The sequence below is a fragment of the Lepidochelys kempii genome, chromosome 26 (assembly GCF_965140285.1).
Source record: "Lepidochelys kempii isolate rLepKem1 chromosome 26, rLepKem1.hap1, whole genome shotgun sequence".
NCBI classification, from domain to species: domain Eukaryota; kingdom Metazoa; phylum Chordata; order Testudines; family Cheloniidae; genus Lepidochelys; species Lepidochelys kempii.
In genome coordinates, this window is record NC_136405.1 from 14,937,135 (window position 1) to 14,957,092 (window position 19,958).

A 19,958-nucleotide genomic window follows, 5' to 3' on the forward strand; every position below is an offset into this window, starting at 1 on the left:
TCAACCCTCCCGCCCCATAACACCCTCCCCCATCACCCCCCCAAAGTCAACCCCCCCGCCCCATAACACCCTCCCCCAACACCCTCCAAAAATCACCCCCCCGCCCCATAACACCCTCCCCCAACGCCCCCCCAAAAATCAACCCTCCTGCCCCATAACGCCCAAAAGTCAACCCCCCCGCCCCATAACACCCTCCCCCAAAAATTCACCCCCCGCCCCCTACCACGGCCCCCCGCAGCCGCGAACTCCCGCCTCCTTAACGCTCCCCCCCCCCCCAGCCCGGCGCCTCCTTAAGGGGGCGGGGCCGGGGCGAGGGGGCGGGGCCGCGCGGCGGGCGACGTGCGCGCCGCCGCGGGCCCAGCAGCGGGCGGTTGTGACGGGCGAGGCGCGGGGCGAGGCGCGGGGCGAGCGGAACATGGCGCCGGGCGGCGGGGGCGCGGCGGCGGCGGGGGCGCTGCGGGCGCTGCTGGGGCTGGCGCTCGCGCTCCCCCTGGCGGCGGGGCCGGGCCCGACCGGCAGCGAGGGCGGCAGCGTGATCCTGGGCATGCGGCTGGAGGGCACCAGCAAGCCGGCGGCCGCGGCGGCCGAGGGGGGCGTCATCCAGGTGACCGAGGGCAGCCAGGTGCGGCTGCGGCTCTTCGGGCTGGGCATCCGGCCGGGCACCGGGGAGCTGGTGGCCTTCGCCGCCCTGGGCGCCTGGGCCAACGCCAGCGCGGCGGGCAACGCCAGCGCCCCGGCCCGGGCCGAGGGCGGCTGCCCCGAGCCCACCCAGGACCTGGTGGTGCAGCCCCGCATGGCCGAGACGCGCGACACCTCGGGGGTGCTGCTCGTGCGGGTGCGGCCCCTGCGGAAGCACGAGCGGGCCAAGGTCTACGTCCTGTGCACCAAGCGCGGCCCCGGCCAGCCCTGGCTGCAGCACCAGGGCAGCGACGGCCGCCTCATGGTGGTGGAGGAGAAGAAGTCGCTGCTGCCCCTCTGGTTCCAGATCATCCTCATCCTCTGCCTGCTGGTGCTCTCCGGCATGTTCAGCGGCCTCAACCTGGGCCTCATGGCGCTGGACCCCATGGAGCTGCGCATCGTGCAGAACTGCGGCACCAACAAGGAGAAGCGCTACGCCCGCAAGATCGAGCCCATCCGCAGGAAGGGCAACTACCTGCTCTGCTCCTTGCTGCTGGGCAACGTGCTGGTGAACACCACCCTCACCATCCTACTGGACGACCTGATCGGCTCCGGCTTAGGCGCCGTCATTGCCTCCACCATCGGCATCGTCATCTTCGGCGAGATCGTGCCGCAGGCCCTCTGCTCCCGGCACGGCCTGGCCGTGGGCGCCAACACCATCGCCATCACCAAGTTCTTCATGCTGGTGACGTTCCCCCTCTCCTTCCCCATCAGCAAGCTCCTGGACTGCATCCTGGGCCAGGAGATCGGCACCGTCTACAACCGTGAGAAGCTGGTCGAGATGCTGAAGGTGACGGAGCCCTACAACGATCTGGTCAAGGAGGAGCTCAACATGATCCAGGGAGCGCTGGAGCTCCGGACTAAGACAGTGGAGGATGTCATGACCCCGCTCCACGATTGCTTCATGATCAACAGCGACGCCATCCTGGACTTCAACACAATGTCGGAGATCATGGAGAGCGGCTACACCCGCATCCCGGTCTATGAGGAGGAGCGCTCCAACATCGTGGACATCCTCTACGTCAAGGACCTGGCCTTTGTGGACCCTGACGATTGCACCCCCCTCAAGACCATCACCAAGTTCTACAACCACCCGGTCCATTTCGTCTTCCACGACACCAAGCTGGATGCTATGCTGGAGGAGTTCAAAAAAGGTAAGCCCGCCCAGGTTGGGTTCTGCTTGCTCCGCTGTTGTGTTGGGGCTGGGCTGGAGCGCTAGGTCAGTAGCTTGCGGCTTTAGTGGGCAGATGGAGGAATGCCAAGGGGCTGTGACTAGAGGGAAAGTGAGAAAGGAAACTCTAGACTGACCATCACTGGAGTCTCTCCACCACTGGGCTCAGTTACACCGGTGCAAATCCAGAGGCATCTCTGCTAACCTCAGTAGAGTTAGATCAGGGGAGCTGAATGACACCTGCCAGAGGCTTCTCCTCCCAAGGGGAAATGCTAGAATCCCAGGCACTCGGGGGTGTTTAAAACTAGACTAGACCAAACATTTGCAACTATGCTGCAAGGACCAATCCTGAGCTGGGCCCCTGTGGAGGTGAACTAGATGGCACCTCGTAGGGACACATGCTCCGGCAGCAGCTCGCAGGGGAAGGGATGCACTCCTACCGACTGTTTGGCAGCGAGGATATGTAAAACTGAGCATTGCAGGGGAGGGAGAGACTTCTATTTATATTGCGAGGAGGCAAACTCAGTTCAACGCAAAAATTTAGAAATACTTTGTCTGCAAAAAAGCCTTGTTTATTCTCTGATCAGCAGCCCCAGAGACCCATTAATGGGCACTGATGGATTCCTTAGGCCTCAGATGGAGGTTTTGGTCTAAAAAGTTTCCAAAAGCTAATATTTACATAAAATATTTTACATGCACACAGCCTTTGTTTGGGGTTTTATTTATATCTGGAGCTAACCACTTCCCCATGTGTTTGCAACTCAAACATTGCAGGACCTGCTACAGCAGAGAACCTGAAAGTGAAACTGATGTAGGAGTGCCAATGAAATTGAGGAATCTGTTGTCCAGGTGGAATGAAATGCAGAAAGCAAACAAAGTGTGTGTGTGTGTGGGGGGGAATTGTGGCTCGGGGAGAGGGGGGGTCAGTTTAGTGTTTTTTTATCATTTCGGCTGTCCTTAGCCCAGGGAAGAAACGTCTTGACTCAAATACGGGGTTTTTAACTTGGTGATGTCTCTTTAATTCAGACTGTGGGTGATTTTCTCATTTGTTTTCGAGCATTCCTGGTGCCGGGTGAGCCAAGTGCACGTCAGAGACTCAGGGTTCAGCCAGGCTGGGGTGGGGGGTGTCCAAGGCAGAAGTGTCCCCCCTCATGCTGTCCCTTAGATGGCAGTTCTGTGTAATGTGCTGGGGGCAGGGGTCCCCATGTGGTTGAGGACCTTCAATCTGCAGCTTGCGTTACTGTGTAAACTAGGAAGTCAAAGCAACAAATTGCTTGTACGCCACCCTGCCTTCCCTCCCCCACCCCCACTCCCACCCAGCCATGTGGGTCACTCTCTAGCCCCGGTATATATGGGGTAGGACTTGACCCCACCAGCGGTGCAGTGACCGGGACAGTTACTAGCTTGGCTCTCCAGCTTAGCGGGAAGAGAGGCAAACAAGCCAGGAAGCGCTGCTCTCTTTCCAGTATAACTGCACTTGCTGGGTGCCCCGGGCCTGATTCTCCTCTTACACTGATTTGGCACCAGGGTCACTGCGCTGGCTTCAGCTTTACCCGATGGGCCCAGTGGTTACATTCGGCAGACTCAGGGCTCTGGCAGTGGGCTGCAGAGACACGCTTTGGAACCGAGTCAGCTGTGGCCCAAAGTCCTGGCAATGCGATGACTGGTTTGTGGCCTGTGTGCAGAGGGATGAGGTGTCGCACTCCAGTTCCTGATGGACAGGGGTCCACCCCGCTGGCCCCAGCACTTGGGGACGCTCAGAGCAGAGAGCTCAAGATCTGAGCAGGCCATGGAGACAGAAGTCCCCTCTCGCCCAGAGGCCGTTCCTCCGCTCCAGCAGCTGGGGGAGTTGCCTGCAATACTTGTGTTGGGGATCAGGAGACAATGGGTCATTTCACAGAATGGCGACAGCGAGGCCCAGGGCTGGCTGTTGGGCCGGCTCCCAGCTGGGTGTGTGGGCCCAGGGCTGAGCGCTTTGTTTGTGTCTCTTGGCCCTTTCCTGGGAGTAGCCGGCACGGGCATCCCAGTCTGCGTGGGGCTTGATCTGTGTTTGCTCTGCGCTGTGCAGCCTTTGTCCCTGCGCTGACCCCGCAGCCAGGCTGAGACACCTGCAGCCCTGTGGGCCCTGGGCTCCAAAGGTCCCACCCCAGGCAGGGCGAACTACTGGGACGATGTTTACTGCTTCTGGTTCAGCCCCACGGGGCTGCGAGCTCTGCAGGGATCATCTGAGCCTGCTGGGGAACCTGGCGGGAATGCATTACACGTGTCCCCCCCACCCAGCCGAACAGGAATCCACTCTCCCTGTTACCCACCTTCCGCCCCAACCACGGGCCCAGCTCGCTCCCTTTGCACTGAAAGGGAGTTTTCCCTGCGGCTTCGAAGGGAGCAGGACTGGGACCCTTGCCAGTCCCCTTTCTCCCCAGCCCAGGCAGCAATGGGGGTGGGGAGAGACTTGTTTGCTAGAACCATCGCTGGGGCACTGCCAGTTAGCACCTGAAAATCTGGAATCTGCCACTGCGCCAGTGCCCCGGTGCCCGCCCCATTTACCCACGCGATGGGCACCACGGACATGGCTGGCCGGCTTTACACACATGTCTGGGGTTGGGACAGGAGCTCAGGTCACTTTAATCTGATCCCTCGTCCCCGTTGGGTGTGGTTCTGGCTCAGTCGCCTGAACTCCAGGCGCACCCTCCGGTCCGGGCTGGCTGCAGCTTTTCTGCTCAGCTGGTCCAGGTGTGGTTCGTGCTGTACGTTGGACCTAATAAACCTGGTTCCCGCCCTGCCTGGCCGCGGGTAGAGGCTGGCAGGAGTTTGCGCCGTGAGAGCACTTGGGGGAATGGTCACAAGGATCTCTGGCGTCCCCGCACCCCAAAGCCCCATCTGCAAGAGCCTTTGCAAGCATGCGCCCCTGAGGCACTGGTGTGTATGTTCTGGGGTCGCGGGCATGGGGCAGGTCACACCCCGGCCACGCTACCCCCGTGACAGTAGCCAGGACCTCAGTCCAGCCAGCTGAAAACTGAGTCAAAGTTGGGAACCTTGCTGAGCTGCAGCTCTGCCCACAGACTTCCCTGATGGGGGAGGAGAGGGGTTATGAGCCCCCGAATATCAATACCCCCAATCCACCCACCCAACACACACACTTAAAAAACCTAAATCAAGGAATTAGTGGCTAAGCTGCAGATTCACTCAACCCCGCCTGCTGGACAGGGCTGGGCATGGACCTAACCTCCCACTGGAGCCTCTTACTGCTTTTTTTAATCATTTTGGGGACAAAATTGGCCCAGGGTTGAGCCCGTGTGAAGATCAAGCCCCTTTCTCCCGCACCCCCCCGAAGTTGGTCCCGCGAGGGTGGGCTGAGGCCCCTGGCGAAGTCAGGCCTGCTGGGTTCTGTGCCCAGCTCTTCTGCCCACTCGCTGAGGTCCCTGGGCAAGTTCCCACCCTCTCTGTGCACTTTGTAACTGGGGCCAGTGACTCAGACCCCGCTCTCAGGGAGCGCGTGCAGAAGCATCCTATGCTGAGTATGTGCTCTGAGATCCTCGGATGGGCGGGGCTAGAGAAGGGCCCTGGGTTAAAGTCCGTGATTGAGGGTGTGTCCACACCCGTGGCTGGCCTGGGCCAGCTGACTCAGGCTCGTGGGGCGTTTGGGCCAAGGGGCTGTTCAATTGCAGTGTAGCTGTTCCATGCTAGGCCCCTGCAAGGCAGGAAGGTCCCAGAGCTCGGGTCTGAGCCTGGGTGTCTAACAGCCCCGCAGCCCGGGCCAGCCGCAGGGGTGGAATTGCAGGGCGAGGCAATCTGGGCAGTGCCTGAGGTCCCCGCTGTGTGGTGTGGGGCACACGCCCACGTAGGAGAACGTACTCACTTTGCAGGGGGCTGTGGAAGCTCTTGCAGGATTTCTCTTCCTCTACCCCTGGGGCCTTGTGGGGCAGGGTCTCTTCGCTCCAGCCGTGGCTAACGCTCTCTTGCCCCCATACCCTGCACCTTGAGAGCAGCACAAAGCACTCCTGCCCCTCTGCCCCCCGGGGCTGCTCCAGGGTGCAGACAGTCCCTGGTGGGCTGAGGGTCTCCGGAGCCTGGCGCTGCTCTCCCATGATGCAGCCTGTTACTCTGCCAATCGACTGCTGGGCTGGCTGACGTTCTCCAAGCTTGGGCCTCAAGGGGAGATAAAAGGCCTTAAAAAAAAATAGCCTCTTGCCTTTGGCTTTCCCCTTGCCGCAGAGAGCAAGCAGCCTGCAAGCCACAGTCTGTGAACGCCGGTTCCTCCTCCCCTCTGCCCCGGCCCCGCTGACGGGTCCGCGTTCCAGTGGCAACTCCTGCCGAAGGAACAGATCTCAGTGGGTGAAAGCTTTTCAGTTCACATTAAGATCCTCCGTCAGTATCGCATCTGGCATCCCACCACCGCCTGCCTTCTTTGTTACCCCCGCATTCTTCTCTGGACACTGATCCATGCCCCCATTAGATCTCCTTGCCCTGCTCTGTCCCCGTATTGATTACATCTCTTGCCATCGGTCTCGGAGCATCCGCCCCATCCGCCGCTCGTCACCACAATGCTTATCTGGCCCCCGTGGTGGTGGTATCTGGATGTCTCACAATCCTACCTACACTGATCTTTGCAGCGCCATGAGGCAGGCCAGTGCTGTTCTCCTGCTTTACAGACACAGAGCAGGGGCCCAGAGAGACTAAGTGACTTGCCAAGGTCACACAGGTAGTCTGTGGCAGAGCAGGGGATTGAGCTGGGTCTCCCAAACTCCAGCCTGGCTTCCTGATCTCTGGCCTATCTAGCCAAAGTCTTGGTTCTTTGCACATTCAGTTCTCTCCTCTCCAGTCTCTCCTCTATTCTGTGCCGTTTCCCAGTCCAGCCTGTCCTTCTCCCCTTCCCACACCACTCTGTGTGCCTTCAGAAAAGAGATCTGGTGAATTTCATTTTGCTGCTGGCTCCTGGAGCAGAGCAGCAAAGCCAAGGATGGGTACTGGTGTCCTTTTCCGGCTCGTCCTGGGCCACTTTCAGCTATGCCCTGAAGAATGAGACTTCGTTTTTCTTGCACCTTCAGATGTAGCTCAGATCGCTGTGAATCAGCCTTGCAAAATCAGCCGCAGCCCAGGGGCAAAACCCAGCGTGCACTGGTAAATATTTGTAATAACATTGCAAATCACTCCTGACCTGTCCAGTTCCTTGTCCTGGGTCAGGCAGGAAAGTGGAAACTCACAGAGCATCTGTAAATAGTATTTACTCTTCTAACACCATTCTTAAGTCGTGCAGGAGCATTTCTTTTCCCTCATGTGGCAGTGAGTTCCACAGGCTGAATCGGCACTGGCATGGGGAAGGGCACAATAGATCACTGTTAAACTTCTTGACGTCCCAGTTCACAGCTGTCCCCCTGCTCTCCCCTCCGGGGGCTAACAGCACGATGGCATCTTCCATCCTGTCTCCATGGTCCCAAGCCCGCAAGGTTACTGTCCTCCTCCTCATTCAGAGCGGGGAGCCGGTGGCATGAGAGCAGGGGGCTTGCCCAGCTGGGGAGAGCCAAGAATGGACGAACAAGGGGCCAGATTTTCACAAGAGCTCCACTCCTTTTTAGGCACCGAAATAAATCACCAAGTTTTCAATGTTGCCTTTGAAAATCTACCTTGAGAGCCCGTCTGGCTGTCTGTGCCCCCCCACCCCCCCACCCGATCTATCTGCTAGTCTGTCATTTTATACGGCTGCCCATTGCTGTCTCACCTGTCACGTCATTATCAGTGCAATAGTGAAGTTCAGTCTGGCCCCAGCTGAGGCTTTGAAGTCCTTGAAAACCGGGCCCCGAAGGGAGGGGAGCAGTGGGATTCCCTTTTCCACTCAGCATAACTGCCCGCAGTAGAATCTCCCTTCACAGATATGTCTCTCTGCCCCTCCTGGGTCCCCAAAGCATGTAACCCACATCTGCCTTGGGGGCGTCAGTGGGGTCTAAGCACGTGGTTGAGTGTGCCGCAGAATCTGGGCCTGGAGCCCGGGGCTTGCTGGGTCCGTCTCCGAACATCTGCTGCCGTGTCCCTTTCTAGGTGAGGTGGCAGGAGCTCCGCCCTGTGCTGTCTCTAGGTTCTTACGTGGTGCCCATCACTGTGCTCTCTGGCCACCTCCCCAAGGGAGGAGCTGGGCCAACAATAAGGGATCTGTTTCTCCCCCTCTCCTTCACGCTCGGCAGCTCCTGCTGCTCACGCTTGTGCTGATTTCGTCCAGGAGCGAGATCCCAGTCCTGGAGCAATTTCCAGGGAAGCTCCCTCCTGACTCACTGACGCGTAGCGGTTGGAGGCAGCTGTGATCACACAGAGACAGGCGTCTGTGGCCTATCTGGGCTGGTCCAAGGAGTGTTTTAGAGACAGTGATGTCATTGCAATTTGCCCAATGGTATCTTATTAACGAATGCACGGGCTGTCGATCTGGGCCTACCATGCTCCTATTTAACAGCACTAGTGTGCGTGATGGGGGCCGTCGGTCAAAGGATTTACTGTCTCTGGGGTGGTCCCGTTACTCCTGAGTGGGGAAGCTGGGCCAGCTCCAGGAGTGTTCTGTTTGTGCCACCACGTAATTTACCAGCCAAAATCTCTGTTGTAGTATTCTTCCGTACTCCATTGGTCGTGCTCTCCATCGCCTTCACGTGTAAAGCCGGGCTTCCTGAATAGCAGGAGCTCAACTGACCAGCCTCTATGGGAGGGAGAAATTGGAGCTGGTACGATTCTGAAACCTGTACAATTAGCTTTCCCTGCATCATGATGTTGTGATTTTTACAGCCTAGCAGGCTGCCAGCGCTAAAGCTAAACCCCATGTGCTACTGGTAAGGAGAGTTCTTAGCTTTATCATAGAATCACAGAAGATCAGGGTTGGAAGGGACCTCAGGAGGTATCTAGTCCAACCCCCTGCTCAAAGCAGGACCAACCCCAACTAAATCATCCCAGCCAGGGCTTTGTCAAGCCAGGCTTTAAAAACCTCTGAGGAAGGAGATTCCACCACCTCCCTAGGTAACGCATTCCAGTGCTTCACCACCCTCCTAGTGAAATAGTGTTTCCTAATATCCGTCCTAGACCTCCCCCACTGCAACTTGAGACCATTGCTCCTCGTTCTGTCATCTGCCACCAGTGAGAACAGTCTAGATCCATCTTCTTTGGAACCTCCCTTCGGGTAGCTGAAATCTGCTATCAAATCCCCCCTCATTCTTCTCTTCCGCAGACTAAAATAACCCCAGTTCCCTCAGCCTCTCCTCATGAGTCATGTGCCCCAGCCTCCTAATCATTTTCGTTGCCCTCCGCTGGACTCTCCAATTTGTCCACATCCTTTCTGTAGTGAGGGCCCAAAACTGGACACAATACTCCAGATGTGGCCTCACCAGTGCCAAATAGAGGGGAATAATCACGTCCCTCGATCTGCTGGCAGTACTCCTACTAATACAGCCCAATATGTCATCGGCCTTCTTGGCAACAAGGGCACACTGCTGACTCTCATCCAGCTTCTCATCCACTGTAATCCCCAGGTCCTTTACCAAACACCAATCTGTGAGCTTGCGGGGTCAGAAGATATTGGATCTGCTCCCGGTCTGGGACGGAGTATTGCCCCGCTGAGCGTCCTTTTGGGTGGGCACGTTCTGACACACAGATGTTTGAGTGAGCTCCAGCAGAAGTATGGGCTGGATGCGGGGGCGTAGGCGGGGGCTCTGGCTTTGCAGACTGGATGGCCAGAAGGGATCACTGTGATCATCTCGTCTGACCCTTGCAGGCCTGCTGGCTCTGCGAAATCCTGCCTTCAGGGCAGCTGGAGAAGGGGCCATTTCTGAGCAGTATTTGGTCTGCGAGTTGCTGGGTGGGTGGTGGCTGGAGCCATCGGCTGGGCAGGGTCTGGTGCAGCGGAGGGCCGACGATCTGCAGAGAACTGGCTGACCACGTAGCGACAGTAGTAACCACAGGCCTGGCTCCTCTCCTCGGGCCTGTTGCAAAGCCCATTGGGTCCCTGGGAGTCTTTCCACTGGCCTCAGGGGGCTTTGGATTGGGCCCCCCATTTCCAGCTGCTGAGTTGCATGGAGACCCAGCCACGTGCGGCTTCCTGAGTGATGCTTCCATATGAGCAGTTGCAGCTGCTGCCCCAGGGCTGTTGTGCGAGGAGGGGAGGTGGGAGGCGCCCACCCGACGCTCTGTCTCAGAGTGCGCCGCACGCGGTGAGAAGGAGAGAGGAGGCCTGGCCAAGTGGGCAGAGTGCGCAGCAACCAGGGGGTTACTCCTTCTCATAACACAGGAACTAGGGGGTCACCAAAGGAAATTAATAGGCAGCAGGTTTAAAACAAACAAAAGGACGTATTTTTTTCACACAACGCTCGGTCAGTCTGTGGAACACGCTGCCAGCAGATGTTGTGAAGGCCAAGAACATAACAGGGTTCAAAAAAGAACTAGATAAGTTCATGGGGGACAGGTCCATTGGTGGCTATTAGCCAGGATGGGCAGGGATGGTGTCCTGAGCCTGTTTGCCAGAAGCTGGGAATGGGCGACAGGAGATGGATCACTTGATGATGACCTGTTCTGTTCACTCCCTCTGGGGCACCTGGCATTGGCCACTGTCAGCAGACAGGATCCTGGACTAGATGGACCTTTGGTCTCACCCAGTAGGGCCGTTCTTAAGTTCTTATGAAGTCCCAGCGTGAGTCGGTGCTGGAGCTGGGAGTGGGGTGCAGGGGTCCTGACCAGCAGCCTCCTGCTCTAACCACTAGACAACACTGTGGCCGCATCAGAGCTGCAGGAATTCTGTATGGAGCGTTCGGCATCCCAGGGGCAGGGGCAGCGGGGCAGCGCCCAGCTGGCGGGAGCTGTCCTAGCCTCTGCAGTCACTGGGCCTGTGCCAGTGGACACCAGCTGAGGTTCAGCCCCAGTTCTCGGGCGCTCGGTGGGGCTTGAGGGCAGCCGTGGGTCCTCTCATCATCTCAGCCATGCTGTGCGCGCCCAGGTGCCAGGTCGGGGCTCGGATCCATCCCTCGCTGTAACTCCTCCCTTCCCAAAGCGGAAATGGGAGGGGCCCCTTCGTCCTGGTGCTGATTGGCTGCGCCAGGGAGCCTGTGGCCGAGGGGGGCCTGGCGGTAAAGGCAGCCTGGGCCCCAAATCCCTGGTTTGTCATGTGTGTTAAATCCCGGGGGTCCCCTTGTCGCTCATGTCAGCCAAGCGTCCAGTCCACTTGCACAAACACTCTGGGTGCCGCCCTCCTACCCCATTCAGTTCAGGGTCTCCCTGCAATTCTGCCCAATTCCCCCCATGCCAGGGGCCCTGTGCCCCCTTCCCCCAAACCTGGGCCACCTCATGCCTCCCCACACCCTCTCCCCTCCCAATCTCGGAGTTAAGTCCCAGGGTGCTGGCCTGTGAAACCCGGCGTGGGATGGGCAGAGGAGTTCAGCTGTTGTGCTGGGAGGCATCAGCGGCTGGGGTCAGACCTTGTTTGACCATAGACAATTGCAGAGGTGCTCGGGCCTGGGGCTGTGCTAATGAGCTGACAGGGGCTCCGGGTGCCCCCCCAGCGCCCCCTTTTGACTTGCTGATTTCCCCCTAGGACATGCCCTGAAATTGTGGCATCGATCTGATGTGGCATCCAGTAGTCGTGTTGCAGACAGATCCCGGTGTCGCTGCCAGGGCCCATGGCTTCCCCCCCGACCCCATGCACAGAGCCTGGGGCCCTGCTTCAGCAGCAGGAGCAGCGATCCCAAGCAGGCTGCAGCTGTGCTCCCAGCCAGGAGAGGAGCCGTGCGGGCTGTCGCATTTGACACCCCTCTCCGCTGTTTTTGGGGGCGCCTGGGTTTCTCCCTGGGGTGAGGCACCCAGTGCTAACGTGAAGCTCCTGGAGTCCGTCGGGATCAGGCACCACATGGACTCCCAGCCTCCTCCCCAGTTGCAGCTGTGCTGAACTGTGCCCATAGGCAACATCCCCTAGTGGCACCATCACCCCAGGTGATGGGTGTTTTCCAGCTCTCCTAAGAATCACGTACCGGCCCTGCAGGGTGTTGGACTGGCTGGGGCAGCCCTACGGACGCTGTGCGGGTGAATGAGGCCGCGGTTTGGCCTGAGGTGGAGGGGGATGGAGAGAGGCGGATGGGGGCACAGAGAAGCGGATGGGGGTGACAGCAGGCAGCGGGGCAGATGTGCCCAGAGGCAGAAAGTCGGCGTCTGAACTATTGAGAGGTGGGTCCCCGTCAGTGCCTGGATACATGTGTGCGAGCTGCTGCAGTTGAGTCAGGGGGACGGGGGAGGCCAGTGTATGGACCACGGCAGGTCTGTCTTTATATGGCTGCGTGGCTAGAGCCCTGGACTGAACTTCGGGACCTGGGTTGTGTTCCTGGCTCTGCCACTGGCCGGCTGGAACCGTTCCTCGGTTTCCCATCTGGGCAGTGGGGAGAGTGATGCTGATGCGCGTTGGGATCTCGGCCTGGCCAGTGCTGGCGAAAAGCTGGGGTTGTCCCTGGGAATTCAGCGCTCTCTGAATGAACGGGCCTTTCGGGCCTGCGGCGCCGAGGCTACGTGTCGGGAAGATCCATCTCTTTCCCCCTCTTCTGTCCTGGCTCCGTGCTGAGCTGGTCCCCGTGTGTCACTCATTGCCAGTGCGGGAGCAGGGTGCGGGGGCAGCGGCTGGCCAGGCAGACGGGGAGCCTCATCTGCTGGGGGGCAGCCCAAGGGGTGAACTGAGCGGTTCGGCAGGGGAAGGGGAAGGAGCTAATGCCGGTGGAGAAGGGCGTGCAGACCCAGGCAGGTGAGAGGGGGCGTTGCCTGATCTGTGCAAACTCCCTGCCGAGGCGGCCCCGCCGCAGGGGGATGGACCTTCCTGCCTGCCCCAGGGTGGTTCCTTTTGATCTTCTCTCTGCCCGGCAGCAGCCTTTCCAGTATGGCAGGCTCAGCTGGCGTGGCTGGCAGGGTGAGCAAGCAGGTTCCCTGCTTCCTCGTGGGGAGGGGGCCGAGGGAGGGACACCAGGGCTGGGGGAAGGTCAGGAAGCGAATAGGGGAGCTTGGGAAGAGAGCCAGACGGAGACTCACTGAGTGACCTTGGGGGAGACCTTTCCTTGCTGTGCCTCTGTGTCCGTGTGACCTGGAAGGATAAGGCACCCACCACCTCCAGCTAATGTCTGTAAGGTGCGACCCTCACTGGCCAAGGTGTTCTCGTTCGCCAGTTCCTTGGACTCCTTGCTCCAGAGCGTGACTGGTGTCTAGGGAGAACATTGCAACCTGCTCCGGTGGCAACAGTTTCTGTTTTAAAGCTGAATTTTCGAACCTCTCCCAAGTCCCCGAACGTCGTGAGCGTGCCATGTCCGGGCCAGGGGAGCACGGGTGCTGCAAATTGAGGCCACTTGGCAAAGGGGCTGCTGAGATCCAGCCCCCCAACCCTTCCTCCAATGCCCTGTTTCCCAGACCTGAGGAAGACTCTGTGTAGCTCGAGCACTTGTCTCTCTCCGCAGAAGTTGCTCCAATAAAAGATCTCCACTCCCCGCCCTTGTCTCTAATAGCCTGGGACCGACATGGCCACACCAATGCGGTTTCTAAAATGTCAGCTTTCTGACCGTCCGTTTTTGCACAAAGACAGAGAAAGATCTATAGGCAAAACGCCCATAAAACTCGCCCCATGGGGCTGGTGCTGTGGAGATCCGGCGCTTGGTACCAAGAACAAGCTACAAAGGCTCGTTGTTACCAAGTCATTCACCTTTCGTTTGTGGTACGCTGGACCGTGCATGGGATGCCAGCACGGGGCAGAGAGAGTCCTCTTCCCAACAGGGCCTGTAGCCTAGGGGAACATGCACTTGGCTGGAGACTGAGAGTCCATGTGTGTTCTGCTAACTGCTTTTCACGCTTTGTGCACTTCACAACCCTGATTGTTAGCCCATTTCTAACGTAGAGACAAACAACTGTCACCCATGTGAGGCTGTACATGGTCACGCTAGCCAGATCTGGAAAGAGCACCCAGATCTGACAGGCCACGTCTAGTTAACTCAACCTCGCTGCCTTTCAGAATGAATGTGCCAGATCTAGAACACGAGACTGGCCAGACTGGGTCAGACCAAAGGTCCATCCAGCCCAGTGTCCTGTCTGCCGACAGTGGCCCCTGCCAGGTGCCCCAAAGGGAATGACCAGCACAGGGAATCACCAAGTGATCCATCCCCTGTCGCCTATTCCCAGCTTCTGGCAGCCAGAGGCTAGGGACACTCAGAGCATGGGTTTGCATCCCTGACCATCTTGGGTAATAGCCATTGATGGACCAATCCTCCATGAACTTATCTAATGCTTTTTTGAACCCTGGTGTAGTTTTGGCCTTCACAACATCCTCTGGCAAGGAGTTCCACAAGTTGACTGTGCCTCGTGTGGAGAAATACTTCCTTTTTCTTTGTTTTAAACCTGCTGCCTCTTAATTTAACCCATACTGGGTTTACCATGGGGCCAGTGGCACCGGGCCCAGAATCAGAAGGGGCCCTGGCCAGCCTGATCCCCCGGCCGGCTGAGCTGGTCAGGAAAGCTGTCCCCGCCCCTGCTCCACCTCCACCCTGCCTCTTCCCGCCCCTGCCCCACCTCTTCCCCAAAGCCCTCGCCCCTGCTCCGCCCCAGCCCCACCCCCACTCCACCCTTTCCCCGGAGCTATGTCCCAGCTGGGGGACTGCAGCAGGGGTCGGGCACGCCCTGCATTCACCGGGCGGCGGGAAGTGGAGCAACGCGGCCCCAGCCCGCTCCGCCGGCTCCCAGCCACGCCGCTGGTGAGTGCTGTGGGGGGGTTTCCCCCCTGTCCTGCAGTCCCAAGGCTGGGAGCCAGGGGAGCAGAGCGGAGCAGGTTGGGGCCAGGTCACTGCACTTCCCGCCACCCCGTGAGTGCGGGGTCAGGCCCACTTTGCAATCACCGGGCGGCAGGAAGTGGAGTGACCCAGCCCCAACCCTCTCCGCTCCGCTGGCTTGTGCTGCGGGGCAGTTTTCCCCCTGCCCCCCAAGCCTGGAGAGGAGATGGAGTGGTGGTGAAGGGGCATTGGATGGGGAAGAGAAGGGGATAGGGGAAGCAGGGGCTCAGCATGCAGATCCCCTTGGCAGCAACTGGGGCTCCCCTGTTAAGCAGGCCCATCAAATCCTCACCCTGACAAGCCCCACCTCCCCTGCATCTGTACCACCCTGATGAGCCCCCCCAGACACCCTCCCCACTGAGCCCCAACCACCTACACCCCCACCCAAATGAACCCCACCTCCCCTGCACCCAGACACCCTCCCCACCCCCGCTGAGCTCCAACCACTTTGGCTTGGTCCCCCCTGCAGACTCCCATGGCCCCTGCACCTGGAATCTCCCTGTGCATCCAGATCCCCCACTGAGCTGCCTGCACCCAGACTGCCCCACACAGAACCCTCTTACCCCCATCTGGATCCCCCCACACTAAGTCCCTCTGCACTTGGATCCTGCTGCCAGGCTGAGCCTCCCTGCCCACATCTGGTGTGCCTGGCACAAAAGGGGCAGGGCCCCAGGGTGTTTCTGTGGCAGGCATGGCCCTTGCACTGTGTCGGGGTCAGGTCCCTGTCCCAGGGGGGCAGGGGAGGCTGCAGGGTATTCTCCCACCTCAGTGGCCTGTGCTCCCCACTGCCATGGTGGAACTTCCGTATTTCTTAATTGAAAAAAATATTGCAGAATTTTAAAATATTATGCACAGAATTTGATGCAGAATTCCCTCGGGAATGTGGGGCACTGTACAGCTGTGATGGTGGGACTGTGAAGGGGGTGCTGGACAGTAGGGATCTGTGGGTGGGGGAGCTGGGCAGTTGTGGTGGGAGGTCACCAGGAGGGGTCTCAGGGTATAGCAGGTCTGGGGAATTAAGCATAGGGATCTGTGGGGGAGGGCTCTGGGGGAGGGGGTGCTGGGCAGGGGGGCAGTGCGGAAGGGGCACGCTGGCAGCGCAGGCTGGGCGAGCCTGTGTGTGTCTAGCAGTTCGTAAAGTTTCTGGGTTTGTAAACAGTGCCTTTGTGCTGGGCTGAGTGGGGCCACTTCCGCTGCGCTGCGCTTCATTGCCCCCAACCGGCTCCTCGCTCTGCGGCCCGCCCCCCATCACATGCCCTGTTTCCCCAATGGGGGCCCACAAATAGCTTTGGCGCTGGGCCCACAAAAAGTTAATCCAGCCCTGAATTTAACTAGGTGATCCCTGGTTCTTGTGTTAAGTGAAGGAGTAAATAACACTTCCTTATTTACTTTCTCCACACCAGTCATGATTTTATAGACCTCTATCATATCCCCACTTAGCCATCTCTTCTAAAAGTCGCTGTCTTTTTCATTTCTCCTCATACAGAAGCTGTTCCATCCCCTTCATCATTTTTGTTGCCCTTTGTACCTTTTCTAGTTCCAGTATATCTTTTTTGAGATTAGGTGACCAGAACTGCACAGATGTGGGTGTACCATGGATTTATAGAGAGGCAATATGATATTTTCTGTCTCATTATCTATCCTTTTCCTAATGGTTCCTAACCTGTTCACTTTTTTGACGGCCGCTGCACATTGAGTGGATGTTTTCAGAGAACTCTCCACGCTGACTCCAAGATCTCTTTCTTGAGTGGTAACAGCTAATTTAGACCCCATCATTTTGTATGTAGAGTTGGGATGATGTTTTCCAATGTGCATTACTTTGCATTTATCAACATGGAATTTCATCTGCCATTTTGTTGCCCAGTCACCCAGTTTTGAGAGATCCTTGTGTAGCTCTTCTCAGTCTGCCTGGGATTCAACTATCTTGAGTAGTTTTGTACCATCTGCAAATTTTACCACCTCACTGTTTACCCCTTTTTCCAGATCATTTATGAATATGTTGAATAGGCCTGGGCCCTATACAGACCCCTGGGGGACACCACTATTTACCTCTCTCCATTCTGAAAACTGGCCATTTATTCCTACCCTTTGGACAGATTCCTCTCTGTTCTTTGGATCTGGGTTCCTTAGAAAGTGCAGACTGGAGAATCACTGTAAGTGTAGGATGCAGGGGTGTTGTAGCTGTGTTGATCCCAGGATTTTAGAGAAACAAGGTGGGTGAGATCATATCTGTTATTGGACCAGCTTATGTTGGTGAGAGACACAAGCTTTCGAGCTACATGGAGCTCTTCCTCAGGTCCAAAGCTCGCCGTGACAAAGAGAGGTTAGCAAACGTACATCTTCTTCAGACCTGTGGAACAGTTCTGTGTAGCTCAAAAGCTCGTCTCTCATCAACAGAAGTCGGTCCAATAAAAGATATTTCCTCACCCACTTTGTCTTTTAAAGCACATAAAAAATTACAGAAAACAAAATACAGCTGGTTAATGGGTTACAATGTCACAAAATGTGCTCAGCACACAGAGGCACAATTATCATTCAAGGGTCTTATCACAGTCCTGCTAAAAGGCAAACATCCTGAGTTCTGTGCTAGGCTTGGCTGGGTGGGGTTGGTTTCAAGGTGGAACTATGGATCCTTAAACATAGACCCTTGGTGATCTCCAGTCCCGTTTACTGACCATTTGAATTCGAGGACTGCTTGTGTCACTTCAACCAAGCAAATCTAAAGTCGAATTGAGAAATGTAGCTGTCAGATTCTGTACTTTGGGGGAGTGTCCTGGAACCCCCATATTCCTCATTTTCCTATAATTGTGACCTTACATATAAAGCGGGCCTTGTAAGGTATCAGGGGAAAGGTTATGATCTGCTGAAAGTCATTTCTCTGTCTATACATGTGTATCATTAATGCATAAGAAGTTGTGAGAATTGTGTTGTATGGTGGTCACTAAAACATGCTGTAAGTTTGGGGAATCAGTGAGATCTTAGCTCCCCAGAGGCAACAGCAAGGAAAGTAACCAACACCCGGGTGGGGTGTGAAACAACCCATCAACAGCCATTGTCCAGCAAGGGAGCACAATGCAATGACTCACCTGCATGAGGCCCCACCAGGGGAATTGCTCAGCCTTGCTTGGAGAGACTCAGCAATGCCCCCCAGACATGCCTGGACTTGTGCTCCCCAAGCACATGGACTGAGTGTATAAAACAGACTCAGTGGACACACACTGGGCCTTCTCCTGGCCCCACTTATGCTGCAAGCAACCAAGACACTGAGAAGAAGACAAGACTCCAACAGAGGAGACTGGCCCAGGTTTAAGGAACAAACCTGTATATTGAGGATTGCAATATCCAGGGGGGTGAGAAAAACTGCTTCATCTAGATGTTGCTCACTCTAATCGGGTTGAGAGTTCAGACTGCGTGCTGATATTTTACTTCTTTTGGTAACTAACTCTGACTTTTTGCCTATCACTTAAAATCTACCTTTTATCGTCAATACATTTGTTTAATTGTTTATCTTTACCAGTGAGTTTGTATGAAGTGTGGGGCAAATCTGCTCAGGTTTGACAAAGGCTGGTGTCTGTCCACTTTCCATTGATGAAGTGGTGACAGTATATTCCTGGGGTACAGTGCTGGGAGCTGGGGGGATTTGGCTGGTGCCTTTCTCTGTGTGATTCATGAGTGGCTCTGGGAGCATTCATGCAATTTAGCTGGGGGTGGGGGCTCCACATGCGGTTATGCTGAGTGATCACAGCGCCTGGAGGGGTTTGCTGCTGGTCACTAGCCAGGCATTGTGAGAGAGAGCCCAGGCTGGAGAGAGTTCAGGAGGCACAGTGGTCCCACGGTCCCAGGCTGCACCCGGGGGTATCCCGTCACAGCGGCGCAGCGAGCAGTGTGAAATACACAGCTTGTTGTACTGAGCAAGATTTGCACTTCATATATTGGTGTAAAGATTTTAAGTGAGGCTTTAATTGTGGTGGCTAAGGACAGTCCGGAGGAGGCTTGTTGTTTTTCTGTTTGCTTATTTCGGGTAAGTGAAGTAGGGACAGAAAAGCAGGAAAATGAATGAAAGCAGTGAAGCCATTGCGAAGTTGGAGCTTTTTAGGCTGCAGGTTGCAGAAAAGGAGAGGGAGCACCAGAGAATATTACAATGGGAAACTGGAGATAAAGGAGAAGCGGGAAGAAAGAGAGAGAGAGCGAAAACACTGGGCTTGCTAGAGAAGCAGAACCAGAACCACCAGCCCCAGCGATTCCCATCATGCCAAAAATCCACAGTTGGGACCATTTATGTCCTGCATACAATGAGGCAGATGATATTGCTGAATATCTGACCACCTTTGAAAGGCTATGTGCAGTGCATGAGATCCCTGATGCCAAGCGTTCCGACCTGGATTGCAAAATTAACTGGTAAAGCTCTGAATATATTCAATTAAATGCCCATTGAGGATGCTTTAGACTATTGTAAATTTAAAAACATTGTTTTGCAAAGGTTTCAGATTATCCCTGAAACATATAGAGTTAAATTTAGGAATCTGAAGAGGGATATTGGTTTGAGTAATGGGGAATATGTGAACAAAATGAAAGATTTGATGGGAAAGTGGGTGAGGGGCAAAGGTGTTACAAGGTTTGAGGGAATGTTGGATCTTGTTGTTCAAGAGCATTTCCTAGTTATATGTAAGGCGGATGTGACCCAGTGTCTATGGGACAAAGAGGTAACGTCTGTGGATGAGATGGTATCTCTTGCTGATGCCTTCATAGACTCATAGAACATCAGGGTTGGAAGGGACCTCGGGAGGCCATCGAACACACCCAAGCAGCTCTTGAAAACAAACCACTGAAAGAGGTGTTTGAAGCTGGTGGGAAGAGGAGAGGTTTACCTAGGGAGGTGGTAGAATCTCCTTCCTTAGAGGTTTTTAAGGTCAGGCTTGACAAAGCCCTGGCTGGGATGATTTAACTGGGAATTGGTCCTGCTTTGAGCAGGGGGTTGGACTAGATGACCTTCTGGGGTCCCTTCCAACCCTGATATTCTATGATTCTATGATTCCTAGCAAGAGGGAGGGTAGCTGGGAGACTGGGCACTCACCTCCCCAAAACCATTCCTCTAACCCTCATCCCAAACCTCCTGTAAAAGCAAACAAGCCCAGAAGGTGCTATCAGTGTGATTCCACTGATCCCCTGAGGAATAAACGCCCTGTGCTGGGCGGAAGCAGGCAACCAATAGCTCCTGTTAGTTCTGCTGCCCTCAACACTGAAACCGATCACGTTGGTTTTGTGAGGTTAGCCTCCGCAGAACCAGACATGGAGCATGTAACGGC

At 56.3% G+C, this 19,958-nt stretch overlaps 1 protein-coding gene across 1 annotated transcript in view; it reads left to right on the forward strand.

Annotated features, from left to right (window-relative positions):
* Positions 1 to 379: 379 nt before the first annotated feature.
* The window catches only part of CNNM4 (cyclin and CBS domain divalent metal cation transport mediator 4), a 42,391-nt gene continuing 22,812 nt past the window's right edge, over positions 380 to 19,958 (forward strand). The window contains exon 1 of the mRNA XM_073325473.1: positions 380 to 1,832. Coding sequence (XP_073181574.1) covers positions 416 to 1,832 — 1,417 coding nt within the window. The 5' untranslated portion in view covers positions 380 to 415. The remainder of the gene's footprint in view (positions 1,833 to 19,958) is intronic.